This window comes from Numenius arquata, chromosome 3, assembly GCF_964106895.1.
Source record: "Numenius arquata chromosome 3, bNumArq3.hap1.1, whole genome shotgun sequence".
Taxonomy (NCBI): domain Eukaryota; kingdom Metazoa; phylum Chordata; class Aves; order Charadriiformes; family Scolopacidae; genus Numenius; species Numenius arquata.
This window is the reverse complement of record NC_133578.1, coordinates 35336682-35355099: the sequence shown is the minus strand read 5'-3', so window position 1 is coordinate 35355099 and position 18418 is coordinate 35336682. Positions and strand designations below refer to the sequence as shown.

The following is an 18418-nucleotide window of genomic DNA, read 5'->3' as shown; positions in this document are numbered from 1 at the left end:
CGGGGGCAAAGGTGAAAGGTCAGGGGTTCCGGCGGGGGAAGGAAGATGGTGGCGCCGGTGGCGGCGCTCCGCGTGGTGCGATGCGGCGGCAGCAGCCTCCATGGCGCCCGGGCTGTCTTCTCCGCCGATTCCAAGTAAGTGGGGCTGGGGCCCGGGCCTTCCGCCCCTGAGGGAAGGGGCTCCTGAGCTCCGCAGTGAGGGCGGCTGCCGGCTGGTGTCGGGGCGGCCTGTCCCTCCTGAGGGGTCTCTGGGCCCCCTCCCGCGGGTGGCGGGGTAACGGCTTTCATCCCCCTTCCAGGTACCTGCTCTGCGCCTCCGGCGACTTCGTGAAGATGTACAGCGTGGCCACCGAGGAGACGCTGCGGCTGATGGGGGGTCACGCCGACCTGGTGACGGGCATCCAGCTCAACCCCCACAACCATATGCAGGTCTGGGGGGGCGGCGGGGTGCCTGGCTGGGGGGGCTGCTGGGGGTGCTCCTGCCGCCTCGGTGCAGCTTATCTGCTTCTGCGAGGGCTGGCCCCGGGGCTGGCTGGAAGTTGAGAACGGGCTGGAAGCGATTATAGTGTTGCCGAGCTGATGTTTCTCCTAAACCTGGCTGGAAGAATAAATGTTATATCTGTTTTCTGCAAACACACTGATTGAATGGAATGATAGCAAAATGGAAATGCTAGCAAAATTTCCTTTTTTATTATTATTTAATTATTAAATGGGGAAAAGAAGCATGTGAGAAAATCAGCAATATTTGCTTTGCCCTCTTACTTTCTCTATCTGCTGTGACAGATGCAGAATTGACTAAATTCCTGCAATTTCCCAGTGGCTCTCTGTCTGCCAGCAGCTTGCCTTCCCTGTTCACCGCTGCTCCTGCTCTGGCTCTCAGTTTGCTTGGTTTTTTTGCTGTCTATGTATAAACAAGAATTATTTGACAAGATGGACTGTGTCTGCATGTTACCTATGCAAAATCGGATGCAAGTGTTAATAGATGTTCGTATAATGGATATTTGTGAATATTCTGTTAGTCTGAAGTGGATAAACACAAATATCTGTTGTTTGTTTCACACTTCATGAAAATGTATATTTCAAACTAGAATAGTAGTGTTGTATTTCAATTGCACTTTCTTTGAAGGCAGCACAGAGCTGAGCCATGTCCTGTATTTTTGATGATTCAGCTACTTGGAATTGCAGTTCCATTGATCAATCTTTCAACTTTTAAGCTGTGATTTTATGTAAGAGCTGGCTTTGATATATTACTTTAACTGATACGTATATCTTTTTTTTTTTCCTCAGCTATATTCTTCCTCTCTTGATGGCAGCATTAAGCTGTGGGACTTCATGGATGGGATCCCCATTAAAGTATGTTGAGTTATTTCTGTTGAGCACATGTCAAAGTAATTCTTGACCCATTGATACTAGAATAAGGATTTCTTCAGCTATTACTACATATGGGCAAAAGTCAGTCCAAGGTGTATTGTTCTGCTGTTAACGCAGCCTGAAAACCGTCTATCTATGGGAGTAATAGAATGTGGCAGTTACTGTGTGTGTCACTGCAGAAATTCACGATGATGCAGAATCTTTTGGGGAAAAAGATGGAATACGTACTGACATACTAACTTTGCTACTTGCTGCAGTTCAGAATCCAGTGTAGCTCTTAAGGAGTGTGCTGCAGTTTGTGATGTGCCAACAGGAGTTGATATGATGGCTTGAAAATGTGGGCTGCTAACTGTCCTTTGCTCCCATTTTCTGCTAAATAGAGGCACTTTCCTAAAAGAGGCCTTCTGCTTTGTATTAGGGCTAAGGTACCTTCAGGTTTTTCGGTAAATCTGATGTCTCATATCTTACTTGTACTGTTTTAACATTTTTGTTAGTACTTGATAGAATTAAGGTCTTTTAATTTGTCTTACTTAATACATCAAGTAAAGCACATGTGTTTTCCTTATTGTAAAAACTTAGCATTATTCACTGTTGACAACTATGCACAGAAGTGTAATAATTGTTGACCACCACCTCTTTTTTTTCTTCAGACTTTCACTGTAGGATCCAAACTTCTGGCACTGTACGCACTTGCTAGTTTTGAGGACTCAGTGTTTGTTGTAATTCCAAAGAGTGGTGAAAGAGGTACGGTACATTTAGCATCATTCTTGTCATCTAAATCATGCTATGTCACAACAGCTGTCATGTCAGTGAATGATATGCTGCAAGAACGTGCTCTTAATATATTAATTTTGAAAAGATTTCTTAAATCCTATGACATGCAGTCGTGCATTTTGTACTTTTTTTCCGTTTTCATTCTACAACATTTATTATTTTAGTATTTGTCTAGAAGAATGCTTATCTTCACTTTTGAAGCATATACTGCATGTATCTGGTGATGTAGATGCAATAAATCTTTAAGCGGTGCTTAACATGATATAGGGTGTGCTACAGTACTTGAGACTACCCTTCCAACATAAGCAGTATTAACATAAATAGACTTGTCCTGTTTAAAAGCACGCGTAGATATTTTTTCATGGAATCCACTATCTTCAGTCTCCTCAATATTCAATACTATTGTTTGAATCAAAAATATCTGAAACAATTAGGTATTACAAACTTTTTCAAACTTATAAAAAATATTGGAACGTACAAGCATGTTAGTTTTAAGGTAGGAGGGGTGCAAATCTCCTTTTTAAGGGGCATACATAAACTTGTTCATAAAAGCCTTTTGATTACAGCTTTTTCTTTGGTCAGATACATTCCAGCTGGTCTCGGTTAAGCTGACAAAAGCAGCAGGCCAAGATTTGGAAGCCAAGGAATTGTCAGTGGTTTTGGATGGTGTGGACGCGTCGCCGAAGCGTATTGCGTTTGGAAGAGAAGTATATTCACCTTTTGTTTGTTTTTTTTTCTTCTGTTGGGTGTTGCATGGTTGCGGGTTTTTTCCCTCTCAAATGATCTATATGCTGTTTACGCTTTTATAGAGGCACAGCAGCACTGAAACAGAACTGAAGTTAAACGAATCTGTGTGTTTGTAACACACATGCTTTTTTTTAAAAAAAAAACAACCACCACACAACACTCGGGATAGGAAAACATTTACTTAACATCACTTTATATGTTATCTCCAATTTTAAGTACTTTGTGGTTGGGTTTTTTTTTCTTTCATGTGTAAGAACATAATCTGTATGTCCTGTGTTGCTCTTTTACTATAACAGGGTGAATACGTGGCATCAGTGAAGGAGGTTAATCTCCAAGTTTATTTTTTTAAACAGAAACAGTTGAACAGGTAGGAATGAAAATGTCAAGTATTGATTCAGTCTGATATGTGGTAAATGTTTGTTACCTGCTGATGTGCGCGCACATTATTTTGTATTGTTTGTCAGCAACCGTTCGGTTTTTGTGCTGGAGGGGATGTGGTCAGTATGTAAGAAGCTCCTTGCAGAGGCAGACAGTGAGGTGCTGCAATGTGTTGGTAGCTTACCTTTCCAGCTCAGGCGTGTATTTTTTTCAGGTAAATGCTTAGGCTGGTGCTGGACTGAAACAAGTGACAAAGTTTGGTCAGGGCCAAAACGGGCAGGGGGAGGAACAGGGGTGGAAGAAGAGAGAGAAGGAAAAATCTTTCAGCTTGTTCAAAGGCAAAGAACTAATGAAATAAAGAGAAAAATAAGTCTGTCACTATTTTTTGGAGACTGCATGTAACTGTAACAACTCAGAGATGTTTAATTTCACTGGTCGGAATTATTTTTATGTGCATTAGCTGATCCTTTTGAAGCTTTGTTTAAAAAAAGAAAACAAACAAAACCTCATTTCTTACTCTTACTTTCTTAACTCTTTAAGGTTTTCTCTAAGTGCAGTGAAGACAAAAAGTGGAAACAATCAGTTCACTTGCGTAGCATGCCATCCTACGGAGGATTGTATTGCAACTGGTCATGCTGATGGAAAGATTCGCCTCTGGTATGCACATTTTGATTCAGCTGTGTATCCCATAAACTGATGTGACCATAGGAATCAAGTGAAACCTGAGCAAAACAGTCTCATTCATCCTTAGCGTTGCCATTTTCAGAAGTCATAATGAGCAAAGAATGGCAGGCCCTGTGAACCTGCAGCACTGACACGGACTTCAGGGTACAGCTTCTTTTTAACATCAAATGGGAGAATATTCCTATTAAACTATGCTTCATGAATCCAAACTGTATTTGAAAAAGGTAATGCAGGAGCAGCTAAAATAACTCCGTATGGGCAAGCAGAGTCCTAGGGAGAGCACGCTGGTGGAGTTGTGTGGTTAAGAACCATATGCTTGCCAAGTTGCTCAGTATGTCTAAGATGGGGGCTGTGCAGCAAGAAGGTGCCGAAAACCAGCTAGCATGGTTTCTTCCCTCCCTCTGCATCACGTGGGAAGTTAGCAGAGAGGATGATATACTTGATTCTATTGAGTATTTCCTTTCATTTTCTCTGTTATTGATGTTGTGCTTAAAGAACTGTTCTATTTCTCCCCATGTAGGAGGAATTTCTACCACAAGAAAGAGTACACGTTTTCCACACTGCACTGGCATCATGATATTGTCATGGATCTGGCTTTTTCTGTAGAGGGTGAGTGAAAGAAGAAAACCAAACAACCTCCAACTTTCAAAGTCAAAGCGTTGCAGCGGGGAGGGAAAAATCAACAGAAGTTTGAGTTTGTCTACTTACTAACAAATTAATTTCTAGGATTTTAAATATGTCCAGGAAGAATCTGAAATAAAAATGGAAGCAGTTGTTATTTTATTTTTTGATTGGCATTGATAATGTCAAATAGCTACCTTCTGTGGTAGGATGTAAAGTCTAACCTCTCCTCTTACCTCTTTTCCCTCACCTTCACTCTCCCACCTGCTTCTCTTTCATCAGTAATACTGATGAGTTCTTGCCAGAGCCTTATTTGCATCCAAATAAAACAAGCAGTCTTGTCCGAGCTCTAACCTAGTGGCAAAAATACAGTTAACTTTTACAGTTATCTAATATCAATTGTGTGATCTGAACTGTTCTCCTTAGGATATTTCCCACTGCAAAGTAATTCTGATTGAAGGAGAACAATTCAGCTATTTTCTAACACAAAGACTCAGCTGATTGAGAAAGTAACGCAATCTACTACTCCCAAAGCATTGTTAAAATTTTACTTTAGGCACAAATACTTGTTACTTAATCCAAGTTTCTCTAGCAATTTAACATGGGATAATGAGAAATATGTCTATGTGTATTGCCCAGGCTACATATAAGGAATAATTGCTTTGTACATGACAGTTTAAGAAAGGTTTTTGAGAAACCTGTGTTTGTCATTCTAAACATGTATGCTGATGATTTTTAGATGTTTTTTTTTTTTTGTAAACCAAAACCTCTAACTGCATTTTTATTACTGAAATAGGAACCTGCTTGCTGAGTGGTGGAGTTGAATCTGTTCTAGTTCTGTGGCGCAATGAATCAGATTGTCAGAAGGATTTCCTTCCTCGTTTGGGATCTGCCATTGAGTACATTTCCATGGCATCTGATGGCGCACTCTGTTGTACCTTGCATACAGACAATAGTAAGCTAAAACATATTTTAAGTATCACGTAAAGCAAAATGGAATGCAAATCTGTGTGAGCTTTACTTTCTTAACTTTAGATGAATTAATTAGTTACTACATAAGTTCAATATTGAACTGAAAGATCAGATGCTTGAAGCGATCTTTTGCTCTTTCATCAGGTCTGCGAATTTGCCCAACAACTGCTGTAACTTCACTTTCCACCTCGATGTAGGGGTGTCATAAATTGAAAAAAAGATACGTTTATAGGATTAAGTACAGTTGGTTAAGGTCCCTTCCCCACTATGAGATGTGGTTATGTTGCAGAAGCCTTTTGTAAGACTTAATCTGCTTTTCCTTTCAGGAATTACAATAATCAACAGCAACCTAAGATTTGCCAAAAGTATTCAAGGGCTAATCAAAAGTAAGTGCAATAAAATTTATCTTCCACTTTGAGGGCAGAATATGTCACTTCCCATCTTAGGTCATTTATCATCTTATTTTTGTTTTCAGGTGCAAATGTCAAGACTGGTCTAGTGGTTGATCCTAGAACCAAAGCTTTGGTCCTGAATGGAGAGCCTGGCCACTTACAGTTCTATTGTCTCCAAAGTGACCAACAGCTGTTCAGTGTAAGTAGGATGGGCTCGTACTAAAACTTTTAACTTAGTCAATCCAGTAAGTTATGCTTCAGAATTTATTTGAAGACTTAATATGGCAAACAGGGAAAAAAGCCAGCAGCCATAGTGTGAGGTGGGATTCTAAGCTGAGGTGTTTTCAGTTTTGTTGCAAACTTCTTTTACTTGCTAAGCAGAGCTAAATGTTGACAGTTGAATAAATACAGGAGCAGCACACTGTTTTGAAGTTAAATATTAAAAAATTATAGATAAAATCCCTCTAAAATATTTTTTTTTCTTTCGTACACTTAACATTATTGTGGAAGGTACATGCCCTAATTATGCTTTACACACTTTTTTAATGCCACAGCCCAGTCAGTTCTAATCGGTGCTTCCAGAACATCCTTTCTCCATGGTTTTATGAATAGTATATCTAAATCTACACTTGAATTTTGAAATTTAATTTTTGTTTTCTTGTTTTGCAGTTGGATATTGTGCAACGACAATACATTCATCAGGCAGGTTTAAACCAAGCTGACTTGGTAAAAGTTGCATTTAGCGCACAAGGCAAGTGGTTAGCAACAGTAGAAGAGAGAGAAGAAGTAACTGACCCTGAGTTACAGTTGAAGCTGTGGTTCTATGATGAAGAAACGCAAAGGTAATGATAATAGAGCTGGCCTCCTAGATGTCAAAATCTAAAGCATCACACAAATACCTACACAGGCTTTGTTTTGCAAAGGCAGAGTTTTTCCAGATCAACTAAAAATTCTCGGGAAGACCCTAGGGAGAGTTTACCATGCATGCTACATGCGTCTGAAACAGCACACAGAGTTGAAGCAAATACAGATTGGAAATAATTGCTCTGAATCTATTTTATTTATATTAATCAGACAGGCTGTTTTAGCCATGGGACAATCGTGGACTTGACAGAATGGTTTTACAGCTTGTTCAGTTTTCCCACTTCTGTCTAATCCATCACTAACTGATTAGTCCTTCTAGGGTACAGAAGATTATGACTTCATTTTTGATTTTTTTTTTTTCTTTAGCTAACATATGCATCTGGTTCATACACTTTCCCTGATTTTTCTTGTTTTAAAAATATATATAATTTTATATTTTTTTAAAGAAGAAATAGAGCGAAATAAAGCTGATCTGTGTAGTAGCTATGTGACTGGTTGCCTAAATACTAGAAAGACAGCCCAGAGTTTAGGCTGAGTATTTGAGAGTGATACTTGCTTAGTGATAATCCTTTCTCAGTGCTGGGCTACGGTCTCTCTTGCTGTGTCAAAGTGATTAGGGAAATCCAATCTCTAAATGCAATAACATTTAGCTATGTTACAAAATCCAAGAAATTTCTTTCATGCCTCTTCTCCCTGCCCCTCCCAGAATCATCTTAGACTGAAATCTTCTGGAAGTTCAAAATGAAATAAAATGGCAAGCTTCTGTTTTCTTTTCCTATAGCTTTAAGCTGAATACAAGAATAAATATGCCCCATGAGGACCACATAACAGACATGTGCTTTCGTGACATGGATGAATTGGAAGATGACTCTCTGATACTGGTAACAACTGGCAGAGACTGTGTGTTTAAAGTCTGGGTGATGGTAGAAGACACGGATCCAGAGGGTAAGTATGGTCAAAACATAACTTACTTGCTTACCTTGTAACATGCTGTAGAAATTCTGACCCTAACTTCATCCATAAATGCATCCCATGCATTTGTCTATTTCTGCCATCACATGGAGTATTGTGTTCTCCTGTGCATTCTCTGTGATAGAGTTCTCTCATAGTTTTGTAGTTACGGATTGATGTGGAGGTCTCCTGAAATAGTAAAGTCCTTGCTGAGCCTGCTGCAGAAGAGAACGGCAGCCTGTGTTGATTTGTTTAATGGATTGTTTGTGGTAATGATTTCTCCATGCTGATTTTTGTCATTTCTCTGGATAGTCTTTTTATTTAAGACTTCTGCTCAAGGGAGCAGGATACAGAAGTGTGTTACTCTGTTTTAGTTGACTTAGTGTAAAATGATAGCACTTTGCCAGTCTGCAGCTCCACCACTTCAGAGTTCATTTTTTTTGAACATCCTTCCTTCCCCTTAGATATTTGAATGCCCTAGAATGGATATTTAGGATCCAATTCCAAGATACTTAAGTAACCAAATTTCACCTCTCAAAATGCATGCTGATGTTTGCTTGTTTCAAACAAACTTTTGAGGGATGTGTATCACTCTCTGTGCCTTTGGATGTGGAATACAGAAGATTTCCCACTTCTTAATTTCCTTTTACTTAAATGTTATTTACTGATATGTTATTCCTTTTACTTAAATGTGTGTTATAAGGCACACTTAAGTTAGCTGGAACTTTGCTGCCACTTGGGTGTCTTATCTTTTTGTGTTCCCAAATAGATGTGGTAGTAGTCTTGCTTGAACTGCTTGCGCTTTAGTAACATGTTTGTGATTTCTTCATGGGCAGGTGAGAACACGTTCAAAAAGTACTTTTGAACTACTACAGTTTCCATTTGACAAACTTACTTTGCCAAATAGACCTTCTCTTTCCAAGATGTTTGCTCCTCAAAAGTGGCTGCTCAGGAGAAGAAAAATTAAAGCTTGTATTCATTTACTAGGATTTATTCATATATTTACTTAATAGCAACTCCCTGAGGGGGGCTTATTCTTTTTCTTTTTGGACTGTAAATGATTCTAAGCCTAGATTATATCTTAATTTAATGAGCAGATACTTTGATTTTGAGTACAGTGTGGGCTGGCAATGAAACCTAATGGGGTCTGTTTCCTTCCACAAAATGTTTTTGTGTAAGCTGACTGGCCTTATCAGGGATTTTTTGAGTGTATTTTTTTGTTTGGTTGTTTTTTTAAGTGACTGTACAGACTTCTGTTTCACGGCTGTGTAAAAGTGCAAATTTTGCTGGCTTCTGTGGTGTATTTTCCCAGCAGGGACAGGGTAGAGTAAAAGGATTCAACATGCTGCAGGCTTCTGTGCAGCAAATATTAATAAACTAATTTGTTCATCTGTAGAACACACTCAGGCATGTTTTTATTTGCAGCAGATCTCTCACTGTGCCTCTAGATGGTGCCATGCAGTTTAAAGTAGTGAATTGTTTCTGGCTTGTTTTTTTACAGGCAGTTCTTTTAATCATCAACTTGTAGCCATTATATAAAGGCTATCTTAGCTTAGGGTGAACTTATTTTCCTTTCTTTCCTCATCCTACTCACATGTTTCAAAAGCATGCTGTATGACTCTATTTATACTGGGAAATGTATGTTATGTGGTAAGTACCCGACTGCATCTGTTTATATTATGGTAATTATCAACAACTGGAAAGGTATCCCAACTGAATGCACTGGCAGGTTAACCAACACAAGGAACCATGTTGATGGGTCACTCTGTGATCCTCAAATTTTATGTAAATGAACCATGAGCTTGGTTGGACTCAAATGTAACCTGTGTTCAAATTTTCTACTTCAGCATCCTTTTTCTTTTATCTAACATCTGCCTACTTGAGAGCACAGTTAATGTAGTTGGCAAAGTAAACGTAAATATTGTACCATGTCAATGTCAGGATTCACTGTTCAAATGCAAAACTGAGGACAAATGGAAAACCTACTAGATGGCATTTGAGTCCAACAAAGCTCATGGTAAGCCTTCTGAAACAAAACTGTCTTGCTCTTGAGCCTATTTTGCAGCCTTTATACTTGATTTCTTCTTTCTTTATGTATGGACTTGAATTAACTAGCTTGTTTATTCAATGCAGCACAGCAAAGTGTGAGCTGGAGCTGTGACTTTGTAGGCAGCTACCACAACTACCAAGCCACCAACTGCTGTTTCTCAGAAGATGGCTCTTTGCTTGCTGTTAGCTTTGAAGAGACTGTCACTGTATGGGATTCGGTTACGTGGGATCTCAAGTGTACATTTTGCCATCCACCTGGAAAAATAAGGTATGTTTTTTATCTGATTTTTTTTTTATGTCTTACTTGAACTCTCAGAACAGAAAGAATCAATTTATAGTAGTCCAAGACCTTATATATATATATATATATTCATATAAATATTGAATTTAACAGTTTTATGTTCATGTATAGAAAAGATTCTAAAATGGCTTTTAGGTGCCTGGTAAAAATGGTATGGTTAAAAATAAGATCAAGCGTTGCAGTTTCCTCTTCTTACTTGCTTTTGACTCTTGTACCTCCCATACTCAAATATGTATCTCTGGGCACACAGTACTGTGTTAATAGCCCTTTTCTTTTTCCCCATTAATCTAGAGATGAATCAAAGTACTGCTAAAAATATAAGAAGTTTGTGCTTTATTCATGTATGCATGCATACAAATAGAAATTGTATCAATAAACCATAAAGGCATATTGACCTTATTACCTGTATTATAAAATATATAAATAATATATAAAAAATATATAATGTATATAGAGAGAGATTCTTTCTAACCTCTGTTAGAAAATCCATATTTGCCTGGCAGACTATCCCAGCATGCTCCATTGTGTGCTGTCATGATAAAAGGCATCCTGAAGGTCTAGATACTGTTCTGTTGTGTAAGGATAATGAGGAGCGGCATAGGTCAATGGTAGAGATAAAAGATAGAGACTGTGCAAACGTACAGCAGTTTCTGATCCAGGTGGTATACCATTTTTCTTACGATAATCTCGGAGAAAATAGGGCAATAGGTGACCTCATTGGTTCATCTACTAAATCTCTGTGACAGATCCTGTATCTAAAAAATAGCTGAAACAGGAAGATGCTACAAACCTATTGTAGCATTCTCTTTCAGTGGCAATGTTTTTCTAACTGCTTCTCAAACTTGCTTCTCGAAGTCATTACTGCAGTAATTTTAGAGGTGTTTCATGTACCTGCTTGCAGGAAACACCTGAAATGGAGGGCAAAACATTGCACGGTCACAGTGTTTCAAAGTTGTAAAGAATCCTAGAAAGATACAGAGATTTCTTGCTTCCATGTTTTTCTGTGTTTGTTTGTAAGCTTTTCTTTTGTGTGATCAAGTCAGTTTTGTCTATACGGTCCTCTAAGATTGGAAATTGAGGAACATTATTCTAAAACTGGTCTGCGGGAAAATCATGGGAGGGATGTAAGCCACACCTTTACTGTATTTGTAGAGAAAACCTCTCTTGACAGCTTGGTACAGTGGCAAGCTTTTCCCAGACCAGCTGCTCCTTTTCTAGCCTTTACTGTATGCTGTATTAAAAGGAAATAAATTACTCTAGGACTATATTAAATTACTGTATTAACTGCATAACTTCAAAGGGCTATGTTTTAGTAAAGAAATTCTGTCCCTTACTAGCTTTTTTGGAAACATTCTATAGCATTACAAATCGAAAGGCTGTTCTGTTATTTTCAAACAAGACAATCAGATATTTAAAAAAAGTGAAAACAAATCACACACTTTCTTCAATTGGAGCAGCCTATAAGAATAACTTTTTTTTATTATTGTTACTCCTCACTTTTTAGTGCTTACAGCAACAGTGGGAATTCTTTAAATACGGAGTTTATTTTCCAGTCCCAATGTGAAACTGATGGGTTTGTAACTTACTTAAGACCTTAACATTCTGATTTCAAGGAGTGATTTTATAAGAATGTGTAATCCTTATAGATTTATGTATACTTTTAAATCTCCCAGACCTGTGTGGTGGTTGTGTGTGAAGTTTCATGCCGCTAGAGGTGAAAGCAAAAAGCAAACTTATCCTGATTTAAATATAAGAAGTAAATCTTAACTGAATGTTTTTGTGATATGCGAATCATTACTACATAGAGAAACAAAGATGAAATCTGAAAGTCACTAACTTCTTTTGACTTTCTACTTCTGTAGGAACATCTGCTTTGGGAGACTAACATGTTCCAAGTACCTTATTGGTGCCACTGATTATGGCTTTCTATGTTGCTGGAACCTGCTCAGTTGTGCATGTAAGATCAGATTAAATGTATGCTCAAGTGATAACATTTAACAGTGAATTTACTATGAAACCTTAAATATTTCTAGTGTGATTCCGTATTCATCCACCACAAAATGTCCTGTGGAAATGTACTGATTTTCATACTTGTCACTATAGTATCCTGTCCAGCGTACGTGTGCTTTGTGTGCACGTCCCTAGTGAATTCTGAGTTAAACGATTGATAACACAATAACAGTATTTCCTGCACTTGTAGAAATTGACAATGTTTGTGTATGTTTATTCACATGGGAATAAGTGAAGTGGCTTGCCTCTTCCAGAGGTTAAGGCCTTGCATGTCTTTCCCGTTTAACCTTTTGTTTGGCAAAGTAGTGGGATAGAACTGAATGCTGCCTTTTCATGTCTGGCTCTTGCTGTGTTTGCTTTTCAGTGGAATGGAGTGCCCACCTCAACGTCTTAGTTCTGCAACCTGATCCCCTTTCAGAACATATTGCTGCTGTCTCATGGCTCTCAAAAGAGTCCAGTTGTAAGTACAAAGGCTTCTTTGACAAGTAATAGTCAGTGGAATTTAAAACTGTGAAAGCGTAATTTCTAGAAAAGGTTTTCTTAGAATTCAGCCCCATGGAAGCCAGAAGATGGACTTCAGTCTGTGTTTGCACCTGTGGAAAACTGAGCCATGTCTGACAGCAGCAGTCGAGTAAAGCATGTTGGCTGCCCATCTTTTCTTCCAGCAGTTAGTTTCCAGGACAGGAGATAGCACAGCATTAACCGTGTTCTCTGGGTGAGGGTCTTGAATGTTCTTGACCCTCTCCTGTAAATGCAAAACTGTGGTTGAACTGTACAGCTATGTTTTAGAACTTTGACTATAAATTATGATTACTCTTCCTAGAGCTACTCTTTTACAGAAAAGTTAATTTCCAAGTATGTTCTCTAGATTGGAATGCTGTGAAAGGTACCTTCTATTACCAGTAAGGCTATCCAATTGTAATTCCTGCAAGCTAGTGCTTAAAGGCAATCCTGTCCAGCCTTTACTGGCTATGATACAGAGAGCTCTGACAGCTATCCAGGAAGGTAAGAATTTCATGATTTAAAGTGAAGGCATTCTTGGTTTTGCAGTGTTTGTGTTTAAACCAAATGAGCCACGGCCAATCTATATCCAGAGAAACCTTTGTAGAGAAAAGATCCAGCTTGCTGCCTTCGTTCCAAGAGATGAACCTGAAACAGTTGGCTCAGAAAAATACCTTTGGCTAAGAAGATCCCAACTATTTTTCCTTACGGATACGCAAGTAAGAAATAGTGATTGGCAAGTAGTTCCTGGGGAAAAAGTATTTTCCTGAACATGGATTGATACAAACTCAGAGTTCTGCTGTTGAGTGTAAGAGTTTCTTTTTGTGATTTCAGGGCAGCATAAGCCGTGCTTTGTTCTTCATTAAAAGCTTTCAACTGCCAAAACGGCTTAAGTTCAAAATTGATTATATACTGGTTTTCTGCTGCCTCATTCATACAAGAAACTAAAGAATTTGAGAATATTGCTTATGGTGTTTAACTTAAATAACCACCCAGAAGCTATATTATTGCTGATTATCAAAATGTTTCATATGATATTCAGTTTTCCCTGTAATTTGTGGGTGGGTGGTTCTTTGTTTCTTTTCCTAAAAAGTCTATACAGAGCCTCTAGGTCCATTCCTCCTTCTTTTCAGTTTATTTATAAAATAAATAGAAAGAGAAGTGTTTGCTTCTTCCACTTCTGCTTGACTGATAAAAGCTTTTGGGCCAGTTGGAAGCTTCTGTAGGCAAGGCATGGAAATATGGAAAGCAGTTTCGCATACTGTAACTCTGCTACATCATTCTGTATTTTAGGAGCTAATGACGCTTAGCACAAAGTCTCTACAAGAAAGGCTTACACCGTCAAGCAAACAGGTACAATAACCCTAGCTTGATCCTGAATTTTAGTAACTCAAAACGAGATAGAACTTAGATTTGTGACACTAAAATTCTGCTTGAAACTTTCACCTTTTTTCAAGCTGGCAGTAGAAGAGAGCCTTCCTGTGACCCCATTTAGCTTGCTACTGGGAAAGCACAGACGTCAGCAATCACAAGAGGATATAGACCTTGGGAAAATAATTGTTCGTGATAAGCGTGAGCAAGATTCACCTGCTGTCAAGGAGGTAGGAGTAACTACAGTAAGTGTACCAACAAAATCATGACACGCAAAAGCTTTCATAGAACTTCTGTTTTATCTTTTCAGCTTTTGCACACTCCAGCACACGTTTTGCCGTCTGCTTCCTTCCTCTGTCCTGTATTTATTGATTCATTGCTCATCTCCAAAAAGAACAAAAGGTAAGAAAAATTGAAGCGTTCTCCTTAGTTATTGAAGTTATTTTAAGTTATGTACATCTTTGTTTAAAGTGTAAAAGCGGTTTTCCACCACTCCTCATTCTTCTATTGACATAAGTTAGTAGAACACTTTATTGTGGCTAAATTATTATTTTTTTTAAAGCCACTCAGGTGTTGGGAGATATGCGGACTCGCTGTTTAGGCTATTGGCTCTTTTGTTGCTGTTATTTTTGCTATTGTTAGGCATAATGTGCTCATACACAAACTGTTGCCTTTGGTAATCAAATGTTCTTTATGAATTTAACTTTATTCCAGGGATTTAATGGTTTTAGTGGTATTTTTGGATAAATGTTAGATTCTCAGCTTTATTTGATATTATAATTACTTCCTGCATAATTCTTGGTTTAGGTTTCTAGATACACCAAGAAGTTAGTCCTTAGGTTTAATCTTAACAGTTTGTTTAGAAATCAAATTTCATTCCTAATTAAGCTACAAAATATGAGTGTGTACTGTGAACACAGCTAGCTAAGCTTGTCCTACAATGCATTAATCCCAGTTTAATGCAGTAGTTCGATAGGTACTTAAAATGTACTGTAGCTTGCTCCTCTGAGATCAATGTGTGCCTCGAGAAAATGAGTGCAGGCACAGGGGTTATGACACTGTAGCCTGGTATTAGGATTAATCCCTTGTTGCTTACACTGAAGCCAGTGAAATGCTTGTATTCTTTGTGCAATCTGTCCTTTAAAGTGTTTAATGAAACTCTGCCAAGCCAGAGATGAAAATTTGCCATTGGTGTCAACTGCCATTCTGCATTTACAAAGACCGATGAGAGGATGGGTTACGCTGCCAGGGTTTGTTTACCTGGAAAAGAACACCGGTTTGAGTAGGTTTTGGATGTGCGTTATATTCTGCCAACACAGCAGTGTAATCAGTTCTGCTGCATTGTGTTGGCCAGGATAGCCGGCTTTCTTACTGGACAACACAAGTAAAAGTCTTTTTGCCACATCAACAAAACACTGGCAAAAATCTAATACAAGGAATATATAGAAACTTGCATGTATTTTCAGTACTGAAGAATTTGGGAGTTCAGTGGCCTGTGTGAATATTTGCACACGTAGAGCTTATACTTTGACACTGGTAATTAATATGACTGCGCATTTAAAGTTACATATAAGGGCTGTAGGATTGGGCTCTTGAAGAATAACAACAATATATCACTGTATAGATTAATATATTATACTGCCAAGAAAAAGAAAATGATTTAACATTAACAAGAAAATTAATGTAATAGACACGTTTCACCATTTACATTCTGTGAGTGATAAATAGCTTGTATTAGAACAGATGATTTTTAGGAGACAAGTACTGTTCTGCCACGCAGGTCTTTCCTAATGAGATCCAAAATATTTATACAGCAGACACTTGAATTCATACTATTAATTACCACAGTGCAAATGCTAACTGTTCTATATAATTCTTCAGAAGTGTGCTTTCTACTTCACAAGTTTAACTCTTGGAGTGAGAAGGGAGCAGCTGCTTTAAGTACCTCCCTGTGTTTAAAACAAAAAACAAAACAAACTTTTTTTTCTTTTCTAGTCTACACACCGAGTATTGTAGCAATTTTTTAGACCACGTAACCATTTTCAGATTTGAAAGAGAAGAATGGCTGCCTGGAATGTTTTCTCATCTACCCATGTATCCAACATTTCTAATCCTGTAGGAGTGTGAGATTATAACTTTTTAGGTAATGATGATCTGCCTGTTCTGACATCATGTATTATATTTGGAAAAAGCAAAATATTTTAAGTTTACTTTAAAACAGAGGAGAGCTATTTGAAAAATGGCTTGTAATTGAGATGGCAAGAGAAATAATAGTAGTTTGTAAGTAGCCTAAGATTAAAAAAATTACATAAAATATAATGTTTACCTAGTTATTTGCATGATAACTTACCTCTCTGCACACACCTCAGTGTGTGATACTGTAGTATGTGGAAGTACTCATTAATTTCATTAATTGGGTTGTTTCCAATCATCTTCCTCTTACAGCGCTGAAGAAGTTGCTGATGAAGTGGAAATGGAAAGTGAAAAAACAGAGGATGATTCAGATGAGGAAAAAGATGTTACTGAAATGGAACAAGAAGATACAAGTCCTGTGGAATTACTAGGAGAGATGACATGTAAACTGTCTAAATCCCAGGAAAAAGAGCTACGAAAAATAAGAAAAATGGACTACAGTTGGATATCAGCTTTCTGAACAGATATCTTGTGGGTTTTATACTGTTAGCTGAAGCTTTGCGGATTAAATATTCTTTTAAAAAAATATCTCTCGAGTCCTTTGGCCATAAATTTTAGCAGCCTAGTTCCATAAGAAAGAAGAACTGGGGGGAGGGATTAAAGTTTTGAAAAGCTGGTTCTGCTTCTAGTTGACTGCTGATTCTCTCTGACCTTAGAAAACGTTTAACCTGTGGGGTTTGTTTCCCCCCCTTGCAAGTGTATTTAAAATGCTAATAGCAAAGCTGAGTCCGTTACCTGACTTGTGATCTGTTAGCAAAGTGACAGCTAGGCTGCTGAAAACCTCCCCCACTGAGGCTTGGGCTACAGATGCCAAAGCAACTGGAGCAAACAGCTTCAGTGAATAAGGCTCCTTAATTCAAGGTCTGGCTGGGGAAATCAGGGTAGCTCTTAGGGGTGCTGTGTACAGGTAAGTAACAAGTCTCCTCCTCCCAAGTTCCTGTCCAGATGGACGACAATGAGTACGCCCGATTCTGGAATATAGATACTTTAGATATAGATACAAGCATATGATGTCCACGCTATATATGCGTTGCACTCGGCGACACGGGTTTGACTTGCTCTAGTCTGATTCAGTGGGCTGAATGTATTTTAGCAGCTGCTGTGCAGTCAGCGCATGCATGGAGCACATCTAGTGTGATTTGCCCAGTGTGCGTGCCCAGAGACTGAGGCATGACTGTGAACTGAAGTCCTGTAAGCAGGGATGATCAGAAGATCCACTTCAGAAGCTCCCTCAAGATCTGAACTAATGCACCCCAAGCGGAATATAAGAACGAAGTTACTTTCACACCCAAATGCAATTTGTGGTTTATGAGCTTCAGGAAGCAAAGTTGGTGCTTGTGCAGCTTTTTGACTGTTTTTCTAGATCACTTACGCTTTAGATTTAGCAAAGGCTGAACTGATCGAGGAGCTCTTAAAAGTGCAGAGAAGAATGATCAGCTAAAATGAAGGACTTTGTTTCTTTCTAGTATAAGTTCATGTCCCTGAAGGACTGAAGTCCCTTTTGGTGGGACAGTCACGGAGTAGCTCCCTCTGCTACTTACATGGAAAACTGTGGCTTTAGTCCTACAAAACACTGAGGTCGTGTGAGGGGCTCAGTTCCATCTCCCTGTTTTACCATAAGTATGTGTTTCAGTCCATCCATCTTGGTTTGGTTAGATATATTTGGCACTTAACCCCTTGCTTTTCTTAAAGTCCTAATGAGATCAGTAAGACATAAGGGCAAGCCTCGGGCTTGAAAGGTTCTTCCACAGAGTCATAGAGTCATAGAATTGTCTGGGTTGAAAGGGACCTTTAAGATCATCGAGTCCAACCATCAACCCTAACTCTGATACAAACCATCACTAAACCATGTCTCTAAGCACTACGTCAACCTGTCTGTTAAATACCTCCAGGGGTGATGCCTCAACCACTTCCCTGGGCAGCCCATCCCAATGTGCAATAACCCCTTCCGTGTAAAAATTTTTCCTAATATCCAATCTGAACCTCCTCTGGTGCAACTTGAGGCCATTTGCCCTTGTCCCATTGCCTGTGTCTTGGGAGAAGAGACCGACCCGCCCCGGCTACACCCGGAAAGGATCTTACGTGTAATATGGAAGAACTGTTGAACTAAGCACAGAGCTGATTGCTTTGGTAATAAAATGGAATCACTCTCTGCACTTTTGTTTCCCAAAGAATGGCAATTAATTCATGTAAGGACAATCACATCCACTTCCTTGTCTGCCTAAACAGTAACTGCTGTT

The 18418-nt window shown here is 38.8% G+C and overlaps 1 protein-coding gene across 1 annotated transcript; it reads left to right on the top strand.

The window, feature by feature from the left end:
- The first annotated feature begins 45 nt into the window (after positions 1 to 45).
- On the top strand, positions 46 to 16697 carry WDR75 (WD repeat domain 75). Its single transcript, XM_074145157.1, has 21 exons — positions 46 to 134; positions 299 to 428; positions 1287 to 1352; positions 2021 to 2114; positions 2727 to 2851; positions 3188 to 3258; positions 3810 to 3926; positions 4474 to 4562; positions 5371 to 5529; positions 5873 to 5932; positions 6022 to 6137; positions 6608 to 6780; positions 7584 to 7747; positions 9887 to 10070; positions 11966 to 12060; positions 12478 to 12573; positions 13164 to 13333; positions 13908 to 13967; positions 14072 to 14215; positions 14296 to 14387; positions 16431 to 16697. The coding sequence occupies exons 1-21, from the start codon at positions 46 to 48 to the stop codon at positions 16636 to 16638; spliced, it is 2502 nt and encodes an 833-aa protein (XP_074001258.1). The 3' UTR covers positions 16639 to 16697.
- The last annotated feature ends 1721 nt before the right edge of the window (positions 16698 to 18418 follow it).

Bases quoted from the DNA above. Each gene is read 5' to 3' on its own strand.
- WDR75 (XM_074145157.1), top strand. From the start codon at position 46: ATGGTGGCGCCGGTGGCGGCGCTCCGCGTGGTGCGATGCGGCGGCAGC. The intron at 4,563-5,370 runs GTGAGTGAAAGA...TTACTGAAATAG, and splicing joins TCTGGCTTTTTCTGTAGAGG to GAACCTGCTTGCTGAGTGGT. The intron at 10,071-11,965 runs GTATGTTTTTTA...CTACTTCTGTAG, and splicing joins CATCCACCTGGAAAAATAAG to GAACATCTGCTTTGGGAGAC.